Below are 21598 nucleotides of genomic sequence, written 5' to 3' on the forward strand. Positions count from 1 at the left end.
CTCTGTTTCTGTCTCCCCTTGTCTCTTTCTATTTAATCTGGTGCATAGTTGTTGTTCTCATTCAAGGTACCGTCTGGGGGCTTGTATTGAGACTGGACTCCCACACTGAGTCTCCCTCTGCCTGGACTTCAAACCAGCCTGACAGACGACATCACTCCCTCTTCTTCACCCCTTACATTCAATAATTGCTGTTATTAAATCTTCAATGGACCTATTATGCTGCATGGTCCTTGCCAGTGAAATGGCAGTTAGTGGTGTGGTTGAACAGGACTGCAGTATGTTGAGATGATTTTTCTCTCAGATGTGTGTAACAGATGTGTAATACAGTCCCAGCAGGATCTGGCAGAGCCCTTTGGTGACATCATTCCTATTTCTGTTTCTCTGCCTGTACCTTGAAGGACTCCCTGGCGTTGTGCAGAACCTCCTGTGCTGTCAGGACTTCAGCCTGGACCTCCTGAGGGTTGCAGGGGCTTAAACGCTGAAGGCTGTTCGCTAACTGCAGACACAGACCCTGGACCTGCTGGAAGAGAGGACAAACAGAAGAAGCAGGAACTGTGTTTGATCTAACCATTAGATGTGCTTCAGTCACAGAGCTCCATCTTTCGTATGATTTGATCCGTTTGATTGATCACTTATTGAGAAAAATATATATATTCCCTGCAGGGATGATCGCTATTTGATTCTTTTATTATACTAATAGTTGACTGTATGTGGTACTATAGTTGTTAACTGACTTCCAACTAAATATTATTCTTTTTTTCTTTTACTCCTTACCATCTCAGATTGCTGAGCTTTAAACACTTGCTGGAGTTCCACTCTGTCAGATTGTCTCTGGTTGTTTCTGTCTAAACACCTCTGAATCTGCACACACAAAGAAAAACAGTACATGAATCACCTTTGTAAATACTTTTCAGATTAGATCATGACAAAGTGTTGTCAGATTACTTGTGCTGGCATGTAGTTATATTGTCACACGCACGCACGCACGCACGCACGCAGACAGACAGACAGACAGACAGACAGACAGACAGACAGACAGACAGACAGACAGACAGACAGACAGACAGACAGACAGACAGACAGACAGACAGACAGACAGACAGACAGACAGACAGACAGACAGACAGACAGACAGACAGACAGACAGACAGACAGACAGACAGACAGACAGACAGACGCACGCACGCACGCACGCACGCACGCACGCACGCACGCACGCACGCACGCACGCACGCACACACACACACACACACACTGACCTTGTGCAGGGCCTCTTCTGTTCTGTCGGGGTTGCCGCGGTAACTCTGTGTGATATCAGCCAGGCCAGATACCTGCTGCAGAGTGAAGTTCCTGTAACAACGAAGCATAACTTTAAAAGTAATAACTACTGTATGAAGATGGCGTTCATCCACCATGCTTTCTGTCCAAAACAGTACACTTCCCAATAGTCATGATGATGGCAAGACACAATTGATGGCAACATCCTTTTTTTTACATGGAATGTACACACGTTCATGTCCCCCTCAGAATTAATTATAACTATTGATCCCATGTCGCACCATGATCAGGTCAGTATTTAACCTTATGACCAAATACCTACAGTACAAGCTGAACCAATATAGTAAATATTATACCTGTCAATCATTAGCTTATAAGTTTTGCCACAAAAGACAGTGTTGAAGGTGCAATGTTTTATTTTAAGAATTAATCAGCTTTCACTGTTGTGTGACTTCTCTTAAAACCTTGGCTAATGTATACAGTATATGCTTGTGTGTGTGTGTGTGTGTGTGCGTGTGTGTGTGTGTGTGTGTGTGTGTGTGTGTGTGTGTGTGTGTGTGTGTGTGTGTGTTTGTGTTTGTGTGTGTGTGTGTGTGTGTGTGTGTGTGTGTGTGTGTGTGTGTGTGTGTGTGTGTGTGTGTGTGTGTGTGTGTGTGTGTGTGTGTGTGCGTATGATGACCTCTCCAAGGCATCAGCAACATCCTGGAAACCTCTTGCAGTAACATTATTTCTGTCCCATGATAGAGTCCTTTAAAGAGAAATATTAAGAGAAGAAGAGAAAGAGAAAGAGGGAAAGGGAAGTAAATCACTCTTGGAGCTAATCAAGTGCTGCATGTTTCAAATAATGAAATGATGACATCTGGTGGCAAAAAGTAGATTCACAAAAGGAAAGGAAACATAAAGAGAAATATGTTCCAGAAACAGATGCAACCATGAAACTCCCTCTGTTTATTAAACCATGAGGCTATTATTAGTAATTCCCACATATTTCAATTAGATGAGATATTTGTGTCCGTTATAATTGTTGGCCAGTGTGTGTGAAGGTGTACCTGAGTGTGGTGTTTGTCAACAGGGCTTTGGCCAGCATTTTGGCTCCAGTGTCTCCAATGTTGTTTCCACTGATGTCCACCTCAGTCAGAGCAGCGTGCCCTCCCAGAGCGCTCAGCAGGATGTGCACCCCTGCCTTCAGCTTAGAGTCACTCACTGAGAGAGACTGCAGGGGCTAAACACACACATAACATAAGGAACTTTAAACTTACTTCAAGAATAACTGAAATATGGCCTGTTTTGCTTTGTTTATGGGTGGCCGTGATGTTAATGACTGAAAGTGAAAGAAATGAAATGGGATGTGACTCACACACTCTTCATCCTGAATGAGTTGAGCTATACGATGAAGAACATCAGTGAGAGGTCTGGTAAAGAGAGGGTACATGGCATTGGTTCACAGGTGTCCCACAAGGCTCGATCCTGGGGTCATTGCTATTTTAATTATATAGCAATGATTTGTCGTCTACAGTATATGTCCTGAGTGCACAAACATCTACATTTACATTTACTTTACTTTACATTGCATTTAGCTGACGCTTTTATCCAAAGCGACTTACAATAAGTGCATTCGACCAGGAAGATACAACCTTTAAGAAAACAGAATCATATAAGTACATCAGGTTTCATAGAGCCAAACATTTCAAGTGCTACTCAACTGGCATTTAGAAAGCCAGCCCTTTATTAGTATATAAGTGCTTTGTTAGTAATTATGTGTTGTTGACACTGCACTATAAGCACATGGAGGAGGTAGTTTGACACAATTTGCTTATATACTTACAAATACCATGGTTCATGTAACAGCTTGCTTTGAAGCAATGCTGTTTCCAACTAAATGTTTCGAAAACAGTATGCATCTTTTTCACTGAAACAATAGTTCTAGTGTTGAACCGGATGAAATTGATTCAGAAAAAAAGGCTAAAGGTTGTAACAGAATACAGGTACCATGGAGTTATACTTGATGCTACCCTCATCCTTAAGGCTCAGGTGTTACTAGAGATTACATGTCAACAGAAGCTATTATGTACATGTACTCAATTGTCATTTCTCACTATCACTTACTGTTTAACAACGTGCTCACAGGCCAGTAACCCTACTTTTACACCACTATAGACCTTTTATTAACGGGACTTCAACATTCTTGATAAGAAATCGATACATTCCTATCACTGTCCAATACCTACAAACTATATGAGAAAATGTATGAGCTGGAATAACAGGAGGAAAAATAGCCCCTTTGCAAACGGTGGCGCTTTAGCAGCAACAGTAGAAATGTGCACTGTCCCAGTCGAATAAACGAATGACTAAAATAATGAATTAATAACAGAAGCCCCTTATTGAATTTACCCAGCTAATGTTACACATGGAGCTAGTTATTCTTTAGGTTTGAACTTTGACAAGTGTTTCTTTAGGCCACCCTAACTTCAGCTGTCTTCAGCAGGAATATATATTTCAATATTATGAGCAGATGTTATTATGTTCCTCTGACCTGGACTTCATGGCAAAGTTTCCTCCCAGTGCGAGGTGCCGGAGAGAGGGACATCGACCCACAGACAGAACCAGAGTCACCATGTCACTCTCAAAACCTGTAAGCAAGGGGGGGACATTATCATGGAAGTGAGAGTCGGAGGTTATCTCCCACCTATACGTGTAGATTGTTAGTCCTGAGTAAAAACATGGACAGCAAACTACACCCATGTAACACACTGTTGAAGGGTGTATGGTAGCAGGATCATGTCCTGAGTTAGTCAGTGTGTGCGTGGGGGGGTTTACAAACCATTGTCAGAGATATCCAGACTTGTGATAGCTGTGACTTCAGAGATGTGCTCCTGTATCACTTGAGCACCTGCTGAACGAAGCTGCACACACAATTTGTTTACTGTAGCTTCTCCTCATTATAAATGACAAATGTGTTTTTTAGGTTTTGTGTGTCTGTGTGTACCTCACAGCTGCTGATGTCCAACCCTAAACCTAATAGAAGAATGTTGGTGGCCAGACCCTGTAGTAATAACCTAGTTGCAAAACAAACAACATAATAAAGTATATAAGTGTTTGTAGACAGGTATATTTTAAGAATTAAAGTTTTTAGTAAACTATAAGTATGAGAAATATGAAGAAGCTCATAAGCCGCAAGACAGGGAGAAGGGAACAGTGCTGCAGTTATTAAAAATAAACTATGTGCAACAATGGTGTCAATACACAAATACATTATTATAATCTATGCAGAAGACTAGAGGTGCACACATTTCTGGAAGTTCAAGGTCAGCATATTTACAGCACATATACTGCGTGTCTTTATTTCCCTCAATTCCCTTTGGGGTAGGGAGCATGATTTAATGATGACGTGGTAGAAGCTATCTTAAAGGAAGTAGTGTTTCAGAAAGGGGGGAGGAGGGTCTTCAGAACGGCATCTTAAATACAAATCTTGCAAGAATCCTTCCGGCAGCATCAGATTAAATGTATGGAAAACTCAGAAAAGTTGTGTTCGATGGTCGAGAGAAGTGTGTAGTAAGACAGTAAAAGACAGAAAAACATTATTATGATGCTCTCGCTACAAGAGACAAAGGAGTTTGGAGAAGAATAGACATGCAAAGGGAGAACATTGGAGGAGTTGTTCTACTGAAATAGAGATAACATAACTCTTCGGATAGGAATAGTGTGGGGATGATTTGGAGGATGGGGGGGGGCAACAGTAGGGAAAGATTAACACGTTTTGAATCAGAAGAAGAACAAGCAAGTACAGACAGGGATATATCTGAAAAGGTGAAACAATTGTTCAGATGCATATATCAGGTCATTTGCAAAACAGGAAATCGGTTTACAGTTAAGACCACTGTCACGTTCCAATGACTCATACAAGTTTTGTGTTGTATTATGTTGACAAATACAATTGATGGCATCAACTTCCATGTTAAAAACATTACGTTATGATGTCATTGCATGAGCTGGGAGTAAACACACCTGAGAGCTTGTGGAGGTAGTTTGGTTGCAGACAGGCCGACATATTTTAACTCACAGCTCTGACTGAAGAACTGCCCAATGCTCCTGGTCACCTCCCGCACCTTCCTACACGCACACACACACACACACACACACACACACACACACACACACACACACACACACACACACACACACACACACACACACACACACACACACACACACACAGCTTTAGTGGATCATAGCAGCTGGCTCATTTACATATCAGGTCAGTTGCTGTTCCAGGATAGTTGTTATGAGTCTTATCAGGGAAGTTGTGTGGACCTCTCTGTGTCTCAATAATGCAGAGAGGATACCACATTCAGGGGCTGATTCTAGAGGAGCTGACCTGTGGCTGAAAGGATTCCTGGCCAGGTTGAGGTGCATCAGTTTGAAACAGCATCCAGCAGACAGCGAAACAAATAACTGCAGGAGAAAATTACAATGAGTGTTATGTACCTGGCACACACAACAGATCAATGAATAACAACAGTTACATGAACAGTTAACAGCACAGACATCGGGGCCCTCAGAAATAGTCGCATGAAAGAAGCAGGTACAACACTGAGCATCTCTCGCTGACCGTGTCCAGAGGGCAGCTGGTATCACTGAGGTCCAGATGAGACAGAGAGTTAGTACTGGACAGGAACTTGAAGAGAAACTGCAACACATAATGCAGATCTGTATTTGTTACAGATATACCGGCACAGTTAACATGTTGCTGAAAGTAAAGTCGTTGTTAAAAGGGATATATAGAAGTTCTAGCTCTGCACATAAACCAACTTTCAGTCCATTTGAACAGTCTACCTATCTTTTATTGTTTTTCTAATTAAAATGATATTATCTTTCAACTGTACACTTTACAGGTAGGTTGAGTTTGTAGCTTGTTTGTAAAAGTGAATAATAAATGCAGACCTCCCAAATCTTCTAGTGAGAGTTTCATGTATCAGTATATGTCATTTATGTGTATGACATTGGCTTGTTTGTATCTAAAAATAGCTGTCTTGAATCCACATTATTGGATATGAAACACACACACACACACACACACACACACACACACACACACACACACACACACACACACACACACACACACACACACACACACACACACACACACACACACACACACACACACACACACACACACACACACACACACACACACACACACACACACACAGTACCGTGGCCTCCTCGTTGCCCATGCTGCCGGGGTTAGCAGACAGGTCGAGGTGAGTCAGAGACGTTGAGAACAGCTGAGTGGAGGACAACACCTGACTCAGACATCCAGCACCTGGAGACAACAGTTAAACCCATTCCGGAGTGACTCAAGTGTGACAGTTTTATTGTGTGTGTGTGTGTGTGTGTGTGTGTGTGTGTGTGTGTGTGTGTGTGTGTGTGTGTGTGTGTGTGTGTGTGTGTGTGTGTGTGTGTGTGTGTGTGTGTGTGTGTGTGTGTGTGTGTGTGTGTGTGTGTGTGTGTGTGTGTGTGTGTGTGTGTGTGTGTGTGTGTGTGTGTGTGTGTGTACCTCTAGCAGTCATTGATACCCGGGACAGAGAGAGGAGTCTCAGTCCTCCAGCTAGACTCCCCAGCTCCTGACTGAGAGCTATGACACCTGTAGTGGGAATGTAACACAAAGTGTGTGCAGTCCAGTATGCGGGCAAACATGTTGGACATACAAAGGTACCCAAAAAGAATAATGACATTGCTAAACTTCACATAAAAAGCATGAATGATAAGAATAAGTGTTTTGTATAACATGTTACTTTCAAACCAGATACTTGTGTAAGCAGGAAATGCACAGGTGGAATTATTAACATGTCTGTTTTAGGGCTCTGGCGGTGCTCACCCACGTACATGGCATAAAGAGTTGGCATGGCGATTCCCGTGTTAAGCTTAAAACATTGACAATTTCTGTTCTACGACATAAAATACTTCACTAAATACCCCACTGGTAATTGGCTTTTTCTTGAAGGAGCCATGGCGATGCTATCATCCAGGTTAGCCTACAAAAACGTCATCACTGCCCCACCCTATTGGGATATTTCCTAAACTGGAGCCAGCATTACTGTTATTCTGCTTGTCCTTCTTCGACAAATCAATATAACTGCTGTTGTTCAAATAATAATGTGTGACTTTAATTAGTTACAGTGTTTCCCTGATTGTAAACCTTTGGTATATCAGCTGTCCCCAACGCTATCTGGCAGCTTTTTCCCCAAAAAGGTCAACCCATCTGCCTTTTAACTGCCCTCTCTCTTAAAGGTCTCCTATTATACTATTTTCAGACATATATTATAGTTCTCAGATGTATACAAATATATGTCTATGAAGTGTTTTGCTCAAAATACCAAACAGATCACCCATTCTAGCCATGTCTGAGCCTCGTCCCCCTCTATTTCACCCTGTTATAGAAATGCTGATTCTGGGTCTAAAGAAAAAAAATAATAATAAAAAGAAAAAGCTTATGCCCAGATACTCAGCTAAATGCTGCCATGATTAAACGCCATATTATGTTCAAAACCACTTCAAGGATTATTTCTGAAACAGTATGGAGCTCAAATGCTTTTTCTCTTGCTGGTTTACCACAAGGTGAGTACCTTTTTATTTCCTGCTTTTTTACACATACTCTCTCCAGTACAGGTTAGCTGAGTGTTAGCGATGCTTGTTAATGTAAACAAAGACCATATTACGTCCAAAACAGTCAGGCATTGTTTCTAATAGCAACGTTTCTGATAGGGCCGTGGGTGTAAAGCCAGCCCACATTTCTGATATTAAGTCATATCGGACGCAAATCTGGATCAGCTCCGTTGTACCCCCGTTTTTAGAGATTTGGGTACGGACACTTTGTGAGTCTCCTTACACACCGGGGGACACATCAAAATGTGCTTTTTGCATAATAGGAGACCTTTAAGCCAAGAGTAAAATGTCACCTGGCTGCAGATGGAACATGGTATAGTACCACTATTTTATTCTAACACTGTGCTTATACCACTCACTAGTGTTTACTTTAAAAAGCCCACCTTTGTCCTCCAGGGGGTTGCCTGAGAGGTTGATGGATTGCAGGGTGGAGGAGGGGTGCTCCCGCAGGGCAGCGGCCATCTTTAATGCAAAGTCCCTGCAGCACATTAACAAGTTAATTCTTAATGAATCCCTGTAGACGAGACTTTAGTTATTGTGTTTGTAGTCATGCACAACAATAACTGTAACATGTTGAGAGCATTTATTCAAATGACCACCCCCTCCTACTTATTAGCCTTCACCCAGCTCATTAGCAATGTACATGAACCAGAGTACCAGGTGGAGAGGCCCACACAGTCACATCTTAAAGGTACAGTCTAGTCCTGCACTGTGCTACAACAAAACACATACACACACACACACACACACACACACACACACACACACACACACACACACACACACACACACACACACACACACACACACACACACACACACACACACACACACACACACACACACACACACACACACACACACACACACACACACACACACACACACACACACACACACACACACACACACACACACACAAACCCACAAACCCACATTTTGAGTCCGCTGGCCTCCAGTGAGAGCTCCTCCAGACTGGGGGATCTGGACAGCAGGAAGGTTAGCTGCTGCTGGATGTCCACTGACTGAAGGGACAGAGAGAGAGGCAGGCCAAAACTCTACAGTCTGGTATCAACACGTTTCAGCCATTGGAATTTGGAATATCACAGAAAAAGAACTCTTGGGCAAACATGCATTTATGATTGTTACACATGTTGTTCAAGGGACAATCTCAACACATCAACACTTTTATAATAGTTGATTGTCAATTGAAATTGCCAAAAGTAAATAGCTAACATTCCAGTGCTACCAACGAACACAGGATGGTCACATGACTTCCTGTCAACACAGCTAAGCTAAAGGCGGCTAATGTTCGGCTTGATAATGTTTAGACTTATTTTTCATGTCAAAGCATCAGATGTTCACCAGTGGGGTATTTACTGATGTATTTATGTTGTAGAGCAACGAAATTGATTTAATGTAGTGTCATTTTGGCATGTATGTTTTCAAACAGGACAAGGACCTTTGTTTTGACCCCCGTCTCTTACAGTGTATCGGGTCTTGGAAAGTATTACTTAAAGGTCAGATCAGACAGCATCGAATTGCCTCGATTTAGCCCTTGAAAACGTTTGTAAGAAGGAGAGTCAGATTCTCTGAATGTTGCAAGCATTTTATCTGAAATGGTATTGTGGAATTTGCAGACACAAACATTAAGATAATTTACCAGTTTGAGCTCCTTGCTGTAGATCTTGGTAAACCACTGGTTGAAAGACAGAGCTGCTACTGCTAATGCCAAGTCTCTGAGGAGAGGAGAGGAGGGGAAAGGAAAGGAGAAGAGAAGAGAGGAGAGGTGAGTAGATGAAAGATTCAAGATATTTATTGTCGTACACAGTAAACAGTACACTGTACAATGAAAGTCTTACTTTGCTAGTCCGCCCTACGCAAGTAAAATACAGGAATATAAAAATAAATAAATGCTTAGAAAACACAAATAAGTTTGGCACAGGAGAGGAGTGTTAACACAGGTGAGTTCAGACAGTATTCAGACTGTTTCTCACCTGCTGTCTAAGTGGCTGAAGTCCTGCAGGTTGAACTCTCTCCAGTTGTTCATGTAGTAGATGTTGTCAATATCCTGCCAAAACAGTTAGCCACACCAATGCTAACATTAGTTTATCGTCAATTGGCTAGTAGATTAGGACAAAATAGATCCTTAGAAAGTGTGGTCCGTGTCCTATCATGCTGAAGAACAGTTGACTCACCCACTGGATCTCCTCTCTGAACGACATCTCGTTGAAGTCACACAGAGCAGCGTAGGTATCAGAGAATCCTCCTGAGGAACACAGACAACACTATCTATCTGCACACACAGGAGTTCCCTGTATTATATGTATGATCATCATATGATTCCACCTTCATCTGGCTGCTATCACACTACTTCATACATGTTGCACTTTTAAAAATATTGTTACTGGTACTGGATGTGTTTGTAAATTGTAATATTTGTTGTATTATTTTTAATATTTTATGCATGCCTCTAAATTAATATTAAGCTATTTTTAGCTCTTTACTTTTGCTGTAACAATGGAATTGTCTCCTTTGTGGGATGAAAGGTATTCTGATTCTGATTATGGGTTTATATTAGATGATAATTAAAAGATAAATTCTACTAGATACATATGTAAACCTAAACTGCCCAGGTGATGGTAGCTGGTCGGACTCCAGTAGCTGGCCCTATCACCTCCAGCCTCTCACAGTGATGTACAGCAAGGGTGTCCAAACTACGGCCCAGGGGCCAAATGCAGCTCGCGGGCCTCAGCAAATTCAAAGGGTATAATGAAATATGGCCCACAAATGAAACTTGTGCTTGTCTTATATTGTGCTTCTCAAATATATATGCAAACATATATTACACAGTAGTATTCATGAGTCAATACGCCAAATGTTTCGAATACAGTCAATTAAAGTTGAAAACTATTTCTAAAAAACCTAAGTTGCTGAAAAAAGCCCAATAACTTATTTACATAACAAGCTTGAAAGGAATTAGCTACCAACAAAATAAATAAAACCCTATGGAGAGCTGGGATGTAGGCTGTTTGTTTTCATAAAGCATATTCAAGTATCAAGCATAATTTACCTACATTAGGCAGCTTTTGGTGACTTATAACTTAACTTATGAGGCCATGTACCTCTAGGAAGTGGCCCAGCCCTTCGTATATTTTTATGTATGTGGCCCTCGGTCAAAAAAGTTTGGACACCCTTGATATACAGTATGTATTGTGGAGGGAACACACCACAGGAGCCAGGCCGGCTGCTCAGCTGCTTCTCGATCTCATCCGTTAGTGTGAGGATTCTCTGCTGCAGATCTGCAGGAACCGTCTTCAGCAGCTTTCTGAAGATTAGAGGACAAGAGATCACCTGTTAAATACTGACATCATCAAACAAGACAAAGAGTCTGCAGCCATGCTAGCAGCTCTGTGAGGCGCAGTGCGACTCACTGGGGCTAAGAGCTAAATGCTAACATCAGCACGTTAACATGCGTACAGTGACAATGCTAACATGTTTATGTTCAGCATATATAATGATTACAATGTTCACTATTCTTAGCATATTAGTGTAGCATGTTAGCATTCTAACATTTGCTATTTAGCACTTATTACTTAAACATCATTAGTTATGCAGGTTTTTTGTCATAAAGAAGAAACATTGAGCTGGTGATTCCGCTCAATTAAAAATCAGCAAGACAAAGTAAATACAATGTATTCTGTGTGTAGAGATTCTTTGACATGGTAGTATTTTTCAGTATCTGCCTGGTCTGAAAAGAGAAGGTATGTGTGTGATGACTCAAATGTAAACAGTGTATGTAGAGTTTGAGCTAGTGTTGCTGTGTGTTCAGGCAGAGCATTGAGACATGAAGCAGGTCGAGCAGCCCACCCTGGAGAAGAGTCGGGGAAGATCCTCTTCAGAGAGGCAGTCATGTGACACACCATGGCCTCCAGATCCTCAACATGCAAAACACTGAAGGACAGAGTCTGCCGGTCTGTCTCCAACACAACCTGAAACACATGCACATTGTCATATTGTATTATAGAAAGGAAATATAACATTTACATCATATTTTTTCACAATGACGACTGTAAACTGCTCTCATATTAACCTTTGCTGTTTAACATGGAATCCAGTGCTTCAGTGGATAACACATAGATACATATAAACAAATGTTAAACAAGTATAGTTCTGATAGAAATAAATGACAGTGTACCTGAGTGAGACTTTGAATGTTGATGGAGCAAATCTCCAAGTAGCTGAAGGTGCTCTCCATCTGTACACATTCAAACACGCACACAGAAGTAAATGAGAAAAAAATCTTTCAACAGCAGTTTCTCTTTGAGACAGTGATTACCAGGAACGAAAAGCTATCCTCATCCATCAAATTGTGGTGGCGTAAAATGAAATTAGATAAAATAAAAACCTGCTGCATTTTATATTACTTTTAAAATAACTCCCTGAATTTTAAAACGTCCGATATGTGTCATTTGAGTAACTGTTGGAGGCTTGAAGATGTAAAAGTATTCCACGTAAAAGTCAACATAAGATAATAGTCCTTAAAAAAAGAAACTCCTGCCACTAGAAAACTCACACTGTGGCCTGCAAGGGTTCACAATGAGCAGTGCATGGTGAAAAGCAGTGAGAAAAATAAAACCTTATTAATTATAAAATGTGCAATCGAGTGTAGCTGTGGTGTAAAATGGAACAGCTGTGATTTACCCTGACAGGTGGCTTGTTGTTAAACAGGTAACCTCTCCACAGACTCAGAACCTGATGAGAGAAACAGGACGTTAGAAATGGGACTGACAGAACCACAGCCCCCCCTCTGGAACTAGAGAGGTTGTTGCATGTTGTGTTGGATATGCTGTACAGTGGAAAATGTGTTTTAGTTGGTGAGTTGTGCGATATTTGTTGATTGTGCAGGTGTCAACATAACTCATTTAAGTTTAGCTCTTTATAGCTACATATTCCCAGATAAAAATGAACAAAATGCCTCAAACTAATTGACAGTGAACAATGAATGGTTCAGGAATCTAAGGGCAGGATACACTTTGTATGCAACAAAATGATCTGAAACTCAAGCATATGCAACACTTCCTTTCATCACATCATCGGATTCAGAACATTTTCTTTTCCCCGGGAAAAATAGAGCTTTGTCATTTTTAAATGAAAGTAAAAAGAAAATACAACATTTCTAAACATACATACATTTATAAGCACAATATACTTAATATTACATAGAACATCTTTAGTGTCCATCACTCACCACAAACCTGCGGGCCGACCTCCCACATGTCTGAGCGGGGGGGTGGAGGATGACAGGAGTCACTAGACACACTCTGTGAGGATTCAGCAGCTTAGAGATCTCATCTGCACACACACACACACACACACACACACACACACACACACACACACACACACACACACACACACACACACACACACACACACACACACACACACACACCACACACACACACACACACACACACACACAAACACACACACACACACACACACACACACACATGCACAGACAACTGAAAACGTCACTTTCAGCTCTAGAAAAGATTCCCATAACCCCTCTGTTTTCAGCCCTTTTCCAAAAGTGTCTGTAGCTTTAAATGCTAATGAGCTGCTGCTTCTGGCCACGCCCCTCTGAGAGATGATTGGTTTAAAAAAACACAATGGTGCTCTGGGAGGAGATGCAGGTGATAAGGTGGCCGGGATTACCTTGGTTGGTGATTGGCTAATGGTTACACAAGCCAAAACATCGTTATGACATCATAAAGTTGCCAAAATCTGATCAGCTCATTTTCAGACAGGTTTTTATATAAATGGATCAGGACAAAAAGAGGGAATCTTTGTTCCTGAAGCTTTCAGAATCTATTTACACAGAGGGGACACATGTTGATGTAGAAGAGACATGAAGAAGTGGATTTAGGTCACCCTTAAATTATTAAAGTTCTACTGTTGTGGCTTTTATTATGAATTTTTCTGGATGTCTTGAAGAGATGTGTCCCTTGTGAAATCAATTTACACACTCTTAATCTTAGACATGCGTGCAAATTGGGGTTGAGTATCTTGAGATTTTCAGAGAATTTAAGTTAAATTCAATTTCTCGTCACCTTAAATGCTTCCAAATTGTGTTATCCTTTCACTTAAAATGATGATTAAAATGACTGAAACTCTCCCTGCATTGGGTGCACCTAGTAGATCAACACATTTAGCAAATTAAATGTTGGGCTTGGCAGGGAAACTTGAGCAAATTAGCAAAATCCCAGAACATGTTCCGTTATAAAGACTTCGGAACATCTTAGCAATATATCAGTCATAATTAAAGCAATATTGTAAAAACAACACACCCTGTGTTCTCGGTTCAAAGATGATTAACCAACCACAGACTGAGTCATGTCCTTCTCTTTGTCACTGACTGTTACAATGGAAACAACTGTGACCTTTAACGTTTGACCTTTATAACAAAAAAACAAAAGCTCCGAGGAGCAAATATATGCAAATATAACATTGCATCAATTATTGTCATGTTTGACATCACATATGAGCTTACATATCAGCCTTTCTGCATGTTTAGACTAACATATTAAGCACACCCCTATTGATGAAACAGACAATTCAACGACAGGAAAAAGGACCGCTTCCAATATAAGCATGAAGTAAATCAACACCTCCCTAAAACAGTACGAATACACTGGGAAATACATTTGAAATGCAATGTACTCCCATTGCATTTCACATTTTAAAAACTGAAAATACTTCGCTCACTTTCTAAATGTATATTGAAATCAAAATATCTTTTTCATCCCAGGGGAAAATTAGGTTTCGTACAGAGTTTATCGTTTCTTAATACTTGTAGAGTATAATATGTTTATCAATTTTTGTTTTAGTAGTAGATGTTCTTTTTATTTTATAATGTGTGCTCTTTGGATACTTTATAGATATATATATATTTTTTCTTTTAATTTCGATATGAATAAAATTACGTCATTGTTGGGGAAATATTTTCCTCGGCCCATAACTTCGACCCAGTTTATCAGGGTGTAATGCCCTCACTGAGCACCTGAGCCTTGGGTGTGCTCTCAGTGTTTTGTCTCCCTGTTCCTGCCTGTTGGCGTCAGCTGAGAGAGGTGTTATTGTTCAGAATTGGTTTGGCAACCTCTGTGTCACTTCATGGCCCAGAACATGTCTTGTGAATTCTCCGGCCGAAGCTCCAAATAAACCATCAATGTTTGCCATCAAAGTTCCTGCTCTCCCCGTTTCTCTCTGAGTCCTGACTCCATTGCTTCAAAAGTTTCCATCACAGTCATCAGTATAAAGGGGATTCTGTGTTCCATCGGGCCTAATGTTATTCCACTAAATTGAGGGTTTGAACAGAACACTATCGCGAGAGGATTAACTGCTAGTTTAAAGAAACCTTGTCTGCAGCCTTTGCTAATACTTATTGGTTTTGAAATATTTCTATTTGTTTGGATTTCAGCTGTAGCATTTTTATATAATATCTGTAACCATTTAAAGGTCCCATGTCATGCTTTTCCGGTTATTACCCGTCCCCTTGTGTGTTATGTAGCTTTTTCTGCATGTAAACGGTCTGCAGAATCACAAACCCTCAAAGTACACCCTGTAGCGAGTAAAACTCTAACACAGAAAATACCTGTCTATGCTGCCCCAGAACGCCTTGTTGGAGATTTCTCTTTTTCCATTGTTTTCTTCCTGGGTTCTGTGACGTGCCCATACCCAAATGGACCCATTGGTCCAAATGGACCAATCCGTGGAGCTCCTCACACACAAACACTCTCTCAGCTAGTGGAGCCTCGCAGCGGCGAAACTGTGGCGCTTACACTGTAGGTGCACCGTTTAGGGTGCGGGGGGTGCGGGTGCTAGTGGAGACTCGCAAATGGGGGGTGTAGCCCCCTCAGCACAGTTATTTTCACAACCAAATCTCCAAAACATTGAAAAGATCCAGTTGACACGATCAAAATCCTTTTCAGTGTCCAATGATAGAAGTGCTGTATCTGCTTTTACTTGGTTAGCGTAGATAATATTAACCCTCTGGAGTCTAAGGGTATTTTCTCGATTTGTAGATGTTTCCTTAAATCACATTTTAAATGTACTTCTTATAACATGGCACCCCATGTGTTACATATCAAGATGTTCAGGACACTCTCTGGTCTTGCTATAAATGCAAACGACTCACCTTAGAGCACTGTGTGATGAGATAAGTAGCTCTAAAGCTTAAAATGTGACAAATCCGATTTTTGGAAAATCTTCAAAACTCTTGTGAAAACACAAATGTACTCATGTCATCCAATTGTTTTGGTGTTTTAGATTTGGTTACCAAAGTCTTAGGATCACAAAAGTAGTGAAATATTTGAATTACACTGTATATAAATGTGTAATTCATGTCTAAAATTAAAAAGATTAAATTCGAATTTTGAGTAAAACTACTTTCACCACAGATACGTTAGGACTGAATAATGACTTCATATTACATACCAAGGTTCATGTGATGTGTACAAATACAAATTGAACATTCAAACTTTTTTTTCAACCAACAATTTATTAGAAATATGTTTTTTTCAACCAACTATTTATATAAATATAAGAAACTGGAAAATCTCACTATTTAAAATATTGAACATCACAACTTTCAACCAACTATTAATTATAAATATAAAGACAGTGTCAAGGTCTTTGTCCGTCTACCAAGACAGTGGGTCTGGCTGCTGTGTAGGTGGGGGGTACGTGTGCTATACGAGACCTCCACAAGACCTCCTTGCTGGCTGGGTTGAAGGTGATGGCTGTGGTGGAGCCTTTGTGCTGAGGTGTATCTTGACCTGGTGGCAGCCGCAGATGGAGGTGGAGGCAGCTGTAGTGATGCTGGTCTGCTGGTCCTTGGTGGTGATGGCTCTGGTGAAGCCACGGTAGATCTTGACCTGGGGGCAGGCACAGATGGATGTTCTGGCTGCTGGATAAACGCCGCCTGTGGGCCACTAGGCCCAGGCAGGTGTGAAACATCTCTGTAAAACAAATTAAAATGTAGGACAATAATTACTACTAATTTAATTGAAATAAAGTTCAAGTAAAATGTTGCTCAAGCACAAATAAAAATGCACACATAAAAAGAAAGTTTGGGAGGTGGGACAGGAGTCTCTCTCTCTCTCTCACACACACAGGTATTTCCAGTTACTTTACATTCAGTATAAAATCACAGACACACATATACATACATCTGATAACGAAGTCTCATCTGTACAGGACGGTAAAATAATCACAGGCAAATAAATCTATGGCAAAGTCTCATCTGTACAGAACAGTATGATAAAATAATCGATGGCAAAAACATGTCTATAGCCACTGTAAATGTCTCCTTTGTGGGACGAATAAATAGTTGCTTTCACACCAAGTAATTTGCCGTACTTAGTTCCCAGCACTTAGTTCCCAGCACTTAGTTCCCAGTACTTAGTTCTCCCATGGAACTAAAGAGCAGATCGCGTTCACACCGGAATAAGTCCCAGAGGGAAGATTACGCAAATGAAGCCGCTGACGTCACTTCTTTTTCTTCTGCTTTGGGTTTACTGGCAGGCCGCAAACAACTTCACGGCGTATACTGCTACTCGAAGTCCCCGGCAGGACCTTCCGAGTAAATCGCCAGAACGCCGACACCTCCTCATCACTCCACGTCTCCCATGTTTCTTTTTGTGTTGCCATAAGTTATTCTCTCTCCATTGGGGCGCGGGGCTAATGCTAATGCTAATAATGCTGATGCCAGAAAATACAATGGCGGCTTCACAAAACCTTTCAGAGTTTTACGGGGCGTGGTTTGCAATTCGCCCAGCCAATCAGAAATTGGAACTTTTTTCTCCCCAGGAAAGTACCTGCTCTCTAGCAGGGACTGTAAAGGGGGGAAAAGTTCTCATGAACTAAGTTCCCTTTTTGGTGTGAACGCAAAATCCCAGGAACTATCGGAACTTAAAGGGAAAAGTATGGGGAGAAGTACTCCGGTGTGAAAGCACCTAATGATTATTTGAATCATCTATGTAATCTCACTTTTACTCACCAAAATAACATTTACACATAAAACACGGCAACAGAGTAAACGTTGCTAACGGAGAGTCTATTTTGTCCCAAGAAAAAGTTCATGACTATCGATAAAAAAATATCAATAAACCTATTGTTCATTTTCGTGGTATTCCCCACACATTGCAAACTACACTATTACTGTAATATTTACACTTACCCATGTCCAAATGGATCCTTGTTGTTGTCTTTGTATTCTTCAGAAGAAGAAGAGTTGAAGACTTCAGGTTTTGAGGCTCTATCTTCACTGCTGCTAGCGAAAAAAATCTCTAGCGAAATCCGCAACTGTAAAGTTTTTTTTTAGACATTTTCTATGTCTCTCTCTCTCTTCCTCACTGACGTAATCTGATGGGTATGGGCTTAGATATGTCTCATAATTATTTGTGTGACCATAAAAATAATTTGTGTGTAAATATGTGATTTGTAAATGTAAAACACCATCCACAAATACATTTAAAAGATTTGCAAACTCACAAATAAATTTGCAAATATAAAAAAGATCTTTGAATAACATTTACAACTTTCGATCAGGCATTTGTGAATCCATTTTGTATTTGTCGGTGGGTAGGTAGGTAGGTAGGTAGTATAAACATAATAATATTGAATACAAATGAAAGCAATAGACAGGAATATATGCATATACAGTAGAAAGGACACTATGAATATTATAACATGTAATGTCGCCTTACTATGAAGGCTAACCTAAATACGGTGCTTTTCTAAAGATTACCTTACCACTGCACTGGTAAAACTAGGCCGATTAATAAGATGTGAAGTGCTTTGTAACTTTGACCCGCTTCACTGAATACACAAAAAACAATGAAGAAAGTTGAACCAATAAACTAACACAAACTAACTATCACTATATAACATGATGATGATGATGGTGATAAAGAATGCATCTAACGTTCCGCTGTTCATTAAAAAAACAGCGCATTAAACAAACCATCATGCTCTTACTTTGAAAACCATGCGGAAATGTCGTCATCACCCGGCCATCATGTGGTTTCCGAAAATAACCGAGTGACACGAGTAGATTTTAGCCGAGACCGGCGGAAAGTTTGTCTCAAAACTCTGTGTTTGTAAAAAGACAATCCATAAGCAGAGATTTGAGATCCACGAGCAGAGATTTGAGATCCACAAGCGCATTTTTGGTCGACAAATACAAAATGGATTCACAAATGCCTGATCGAAAGTTGTAAATGTTAAAGAGATATTCAAAGATCTTTTTTACATTTGCAAATTTATTTTTGCGTATTTGCAAATCCTTCGTGGCAATCGGAAAATGAAGAGTGAAACAGGCTAGCAAGTGTGCAGGTGTGCGTCATTTGAGAAGCCCCGCCTTACATTTTCCGTTACAGATTTGGGGAAATTGATCTATGTGCAAAGCATTGTGGGGATTTGAAGGACGCAAAGTCTACCCATGTGCAGCCTCGAAATTACCCCCAAACCAAGGACGCGGCCTCGGTGGAATAATTCCAAGTATGCTGGAGATTGGAACAGTCCTTCGGCGGCACTCGATGACGTAGTATACTTGAAATATTGGCTTGGAAGCCAGTTTCCTCGCGATTGAGAAACGGCCCGAAGGCTTGTTTGAGACAAACGAGACCTGCGCAGTTCCGATCAACGTCTTGCTAGTGCGTTGCATGATGGTTGGTCATTTTGTCCGACTTGCTCTGGAGGCTCGCCTACATGAGACATTGAAATCTCGCGGGACAAAGACGCCCGCAGCCTTGAGAGCGAGGCGCGGCGAGGCGGCGCAGTTCCTCTCCACAGGCTGCGGAAGCGAAATGCTCGATGGGAAACGACTCGCTGGTATCTCGAGCTGAGCGCTCATTGGTGGTTTTTACCATGTGCTGGTGATGAAACTCCCCAATTGGCTCGGCAAAAGTTTGTTGTTGTTTTGTGTCAGTTTTACCTCGCCACTTCCATTCCCATTTTTCATCATTGTTCCACAATGTTTATCATCATGAAATTAATATCTATATATTTTTATACTTGCACTGTTTGCCGTTTTCATACTTTATATATCTTAGAATATTCATACACACTGTTAATACTGTTCATACTGCTCACAGGCTGCTGTGTATATCTAGTGCATGGGTAGCCAACGTGGTGCCCGCGGGCACTAAATCGCCCACAGGGGGGAAATTGGTCGCCCGCGTGCATGTTCTAAAAATAGAACAAGTCACCATGGAGCTCCGTCTAAAAAAATTATTGAATACATTTTTAATTTTTAAAATGACAATATTGAATATAACATTTTAAAAGCACACATTTTGTATGTACCTATGTAAGTGAAATGGAGATTTGGTGCGTGAAATTGAACTCTGACCCCAGATAGGTTCAGAGTTGAACTCCACGCACCAAATCTCCTTTCCACCTTTAGCTGAGACAAGCTAGCATGAGCAGCTACGATCATGGGCCTCATCACCACACCGCAGACACACACACACACACACACACACACACACACACACACACACACACACACACACACACACACACACACACACACACACACACACACACACACACACACACACACACACACACACACACACATTTCCATTCAGAAAACAAGCATTTTAAAAGGTTTTTCGCCTGCCGTCTTGTCTGCAGACTTGTCAAGCATTAATTCATGGTTTTGACTAAACGGTATCATTATGTTGTTACTTCGGCATCATTTAGAAACGTGTATTACAATTTAATCATGGTAAAATATGTTCATTTTGTTGTAGTTGTAGCTCCCGAGCCAGCGCGTCTTGTTTGAATAATGCGAGTAAACACAGCTGGCAGCAGCGGTGAAACTCAAGCGATTAGAGCGAAGTCGCGTCCGGTGTGAACGCAGCATTACAACGACCCCTGATAGATCTCGCGAGAATGTGTATAAATATAGATGCATTTTCATAACAAAACAATGGGGTTGCTATAGCAATGGTAAATCATTGTTAATAATTATTGTGAGGAATAATTAACATTAACATGTGATCAGACAGTCCTTCACATACAGTAAATTAATATGTATTCTGAATATTATTAATAATAATATTATCATTAAAGGTGAACCGCAATTATGTTATTCAGGAAGTTTGTATCAAACAAGTAGCCCTTCGTATTACTCAGTACCCTTGAAGTAGCCCTCGGTGACAAAAAGGTTGGTGACCCCTGATCAAGTGCATTCATTCAGTGTTAATTTCGTCAACGAAAACTATGACGAAAAATGTTCTTCGACGACCTTTTTTACATGACTAAGACGAGACGATGACAAGCTAAAAATAGATTATTGATAACGAAAACTTTGACGAAATGTATATTTAGTTTTCGTTGACGAGACGAGACTAAGGTGTTAATGGTGGACTAACGGACATTCAAAATGCAGGGTATTTTCCCCCAATTGTCCGTCTTGTCTGTCAAAATGCATCTTACGTTTCTAACTTGCAATATCATTATTTCCGCTCTCTTCACTCCAGAAGAGCGATCTCCCTGTGTCTCTCCAACCCAGTCTCACAAAAAAACGTGTAGTAATAGTAGTATTTCTACAAAAACGCCTCTGAAATGGTAAGAT

General features: G+C 40.8%; 2 protein-coding genes across 2 annotated transcripts in view; both read right to left on the reverse strand.

Moving 5' to 3' along the window:
- carmil2 (capping protein regulator and myosin 1 linker 2) overlaps positions 1–21598 on the reverse strand; it is a 98194-nt gene that overhangs the window by 69585 nt on the left and 7011 nt on the right. Inside the window, exons 2-25 of the mRNA XM_079684777.1 lie at positions 13199–13302; positions 12652–12702; positions 12146–12205; positions 11818–11939; positions 11178–11275; positions 10146–10216; positions 9945–10018; positions 9611–9686; positions 8884–8972; positions 8331–8425; positions 6839–6925; positions 6495–6604; positions 5888–5965; positions 5654–5730; positions 5284–5388; positions 4265–4334; positions 4100–4181; positions 3812–3908; positions 2636–2690; positions 2328–2500; positions 1958–2026; positions 1260–1350; positions 775–861; positions 392–520 (exon numbers count right to left, since the gene is read on the reverse strand). Of these exons, the coding sequence (XP_079540903.1) occupies positions 392–520; positions 775–861; positions 1260–1350; positions 1958–2026; positions 2328–2500; positions 2636–2690; positions 3812–3908; positions 4100–4181; positions 4265–4334; positions 5284–5388; positions 5654–5730; positions 5888–5965; positions 6495–6604; positions 6839–6925; positions 8331–8425; positions 8884–8972; positions 9611–9686; positions 9945–10018; positions 10146–10216; positions 11178–11275; positions 11818–11939; positions 12146–12205; positions 12652–12702; positions 13199–13302 (2150 nt within the window). The remainder of the gene's footprint in view (positions 1–391; positions 521–774; positions 862–1259; positions 1351–1957; positions 2027–2327; positions 2501–2635; positions 2691–3811; positions 3909–4099; positions 4182–4264; positions 4335–5283; positions 5389–5653; positions 5731–5887; positions 5966–6494; positions 6605–6838; positions 6926–8330; positions 8426–8883; positions 8973–9610; positions 9687–9944; positions 10019–10145; positions 10217–11177; positions 11276–11817; positions 11940–12145; positions 12206–12651; positions 12703–13198; positions 13303–21598) is intronic.
- LOC307041401 (uncharacterized protein) lies at positions 16611–20316 on the reverse strand. Its single transcript, XM_079684778.1, has 2 exons — positions 18191–20316; positions 16611–16970 (listed from the first exon to the last, which is right to left on the reverse strand). The coding sequence occupies exons 1-2, from the start codon at positions 18192–18194 to the stop codon at positions 16636–16638; spliced, it is 339 nt and encodes a 112-aa protein (XP_079540904.1). The 5' UTR covers positions 18195–20316; the 3' UTR covers positions 16611–16635.

This window comes from Notothenia rossii (assembly GCF_949606895.1).
Source record: "Notothenia rossii genome assembly, chromosome: 5".
Classification (NCBI taxonomy): Eukaryota; Metazoa; Chordata; class Actinopteri; order Perciformes; family Nototheniidae; genus Notothenia; species Notothenia rossii.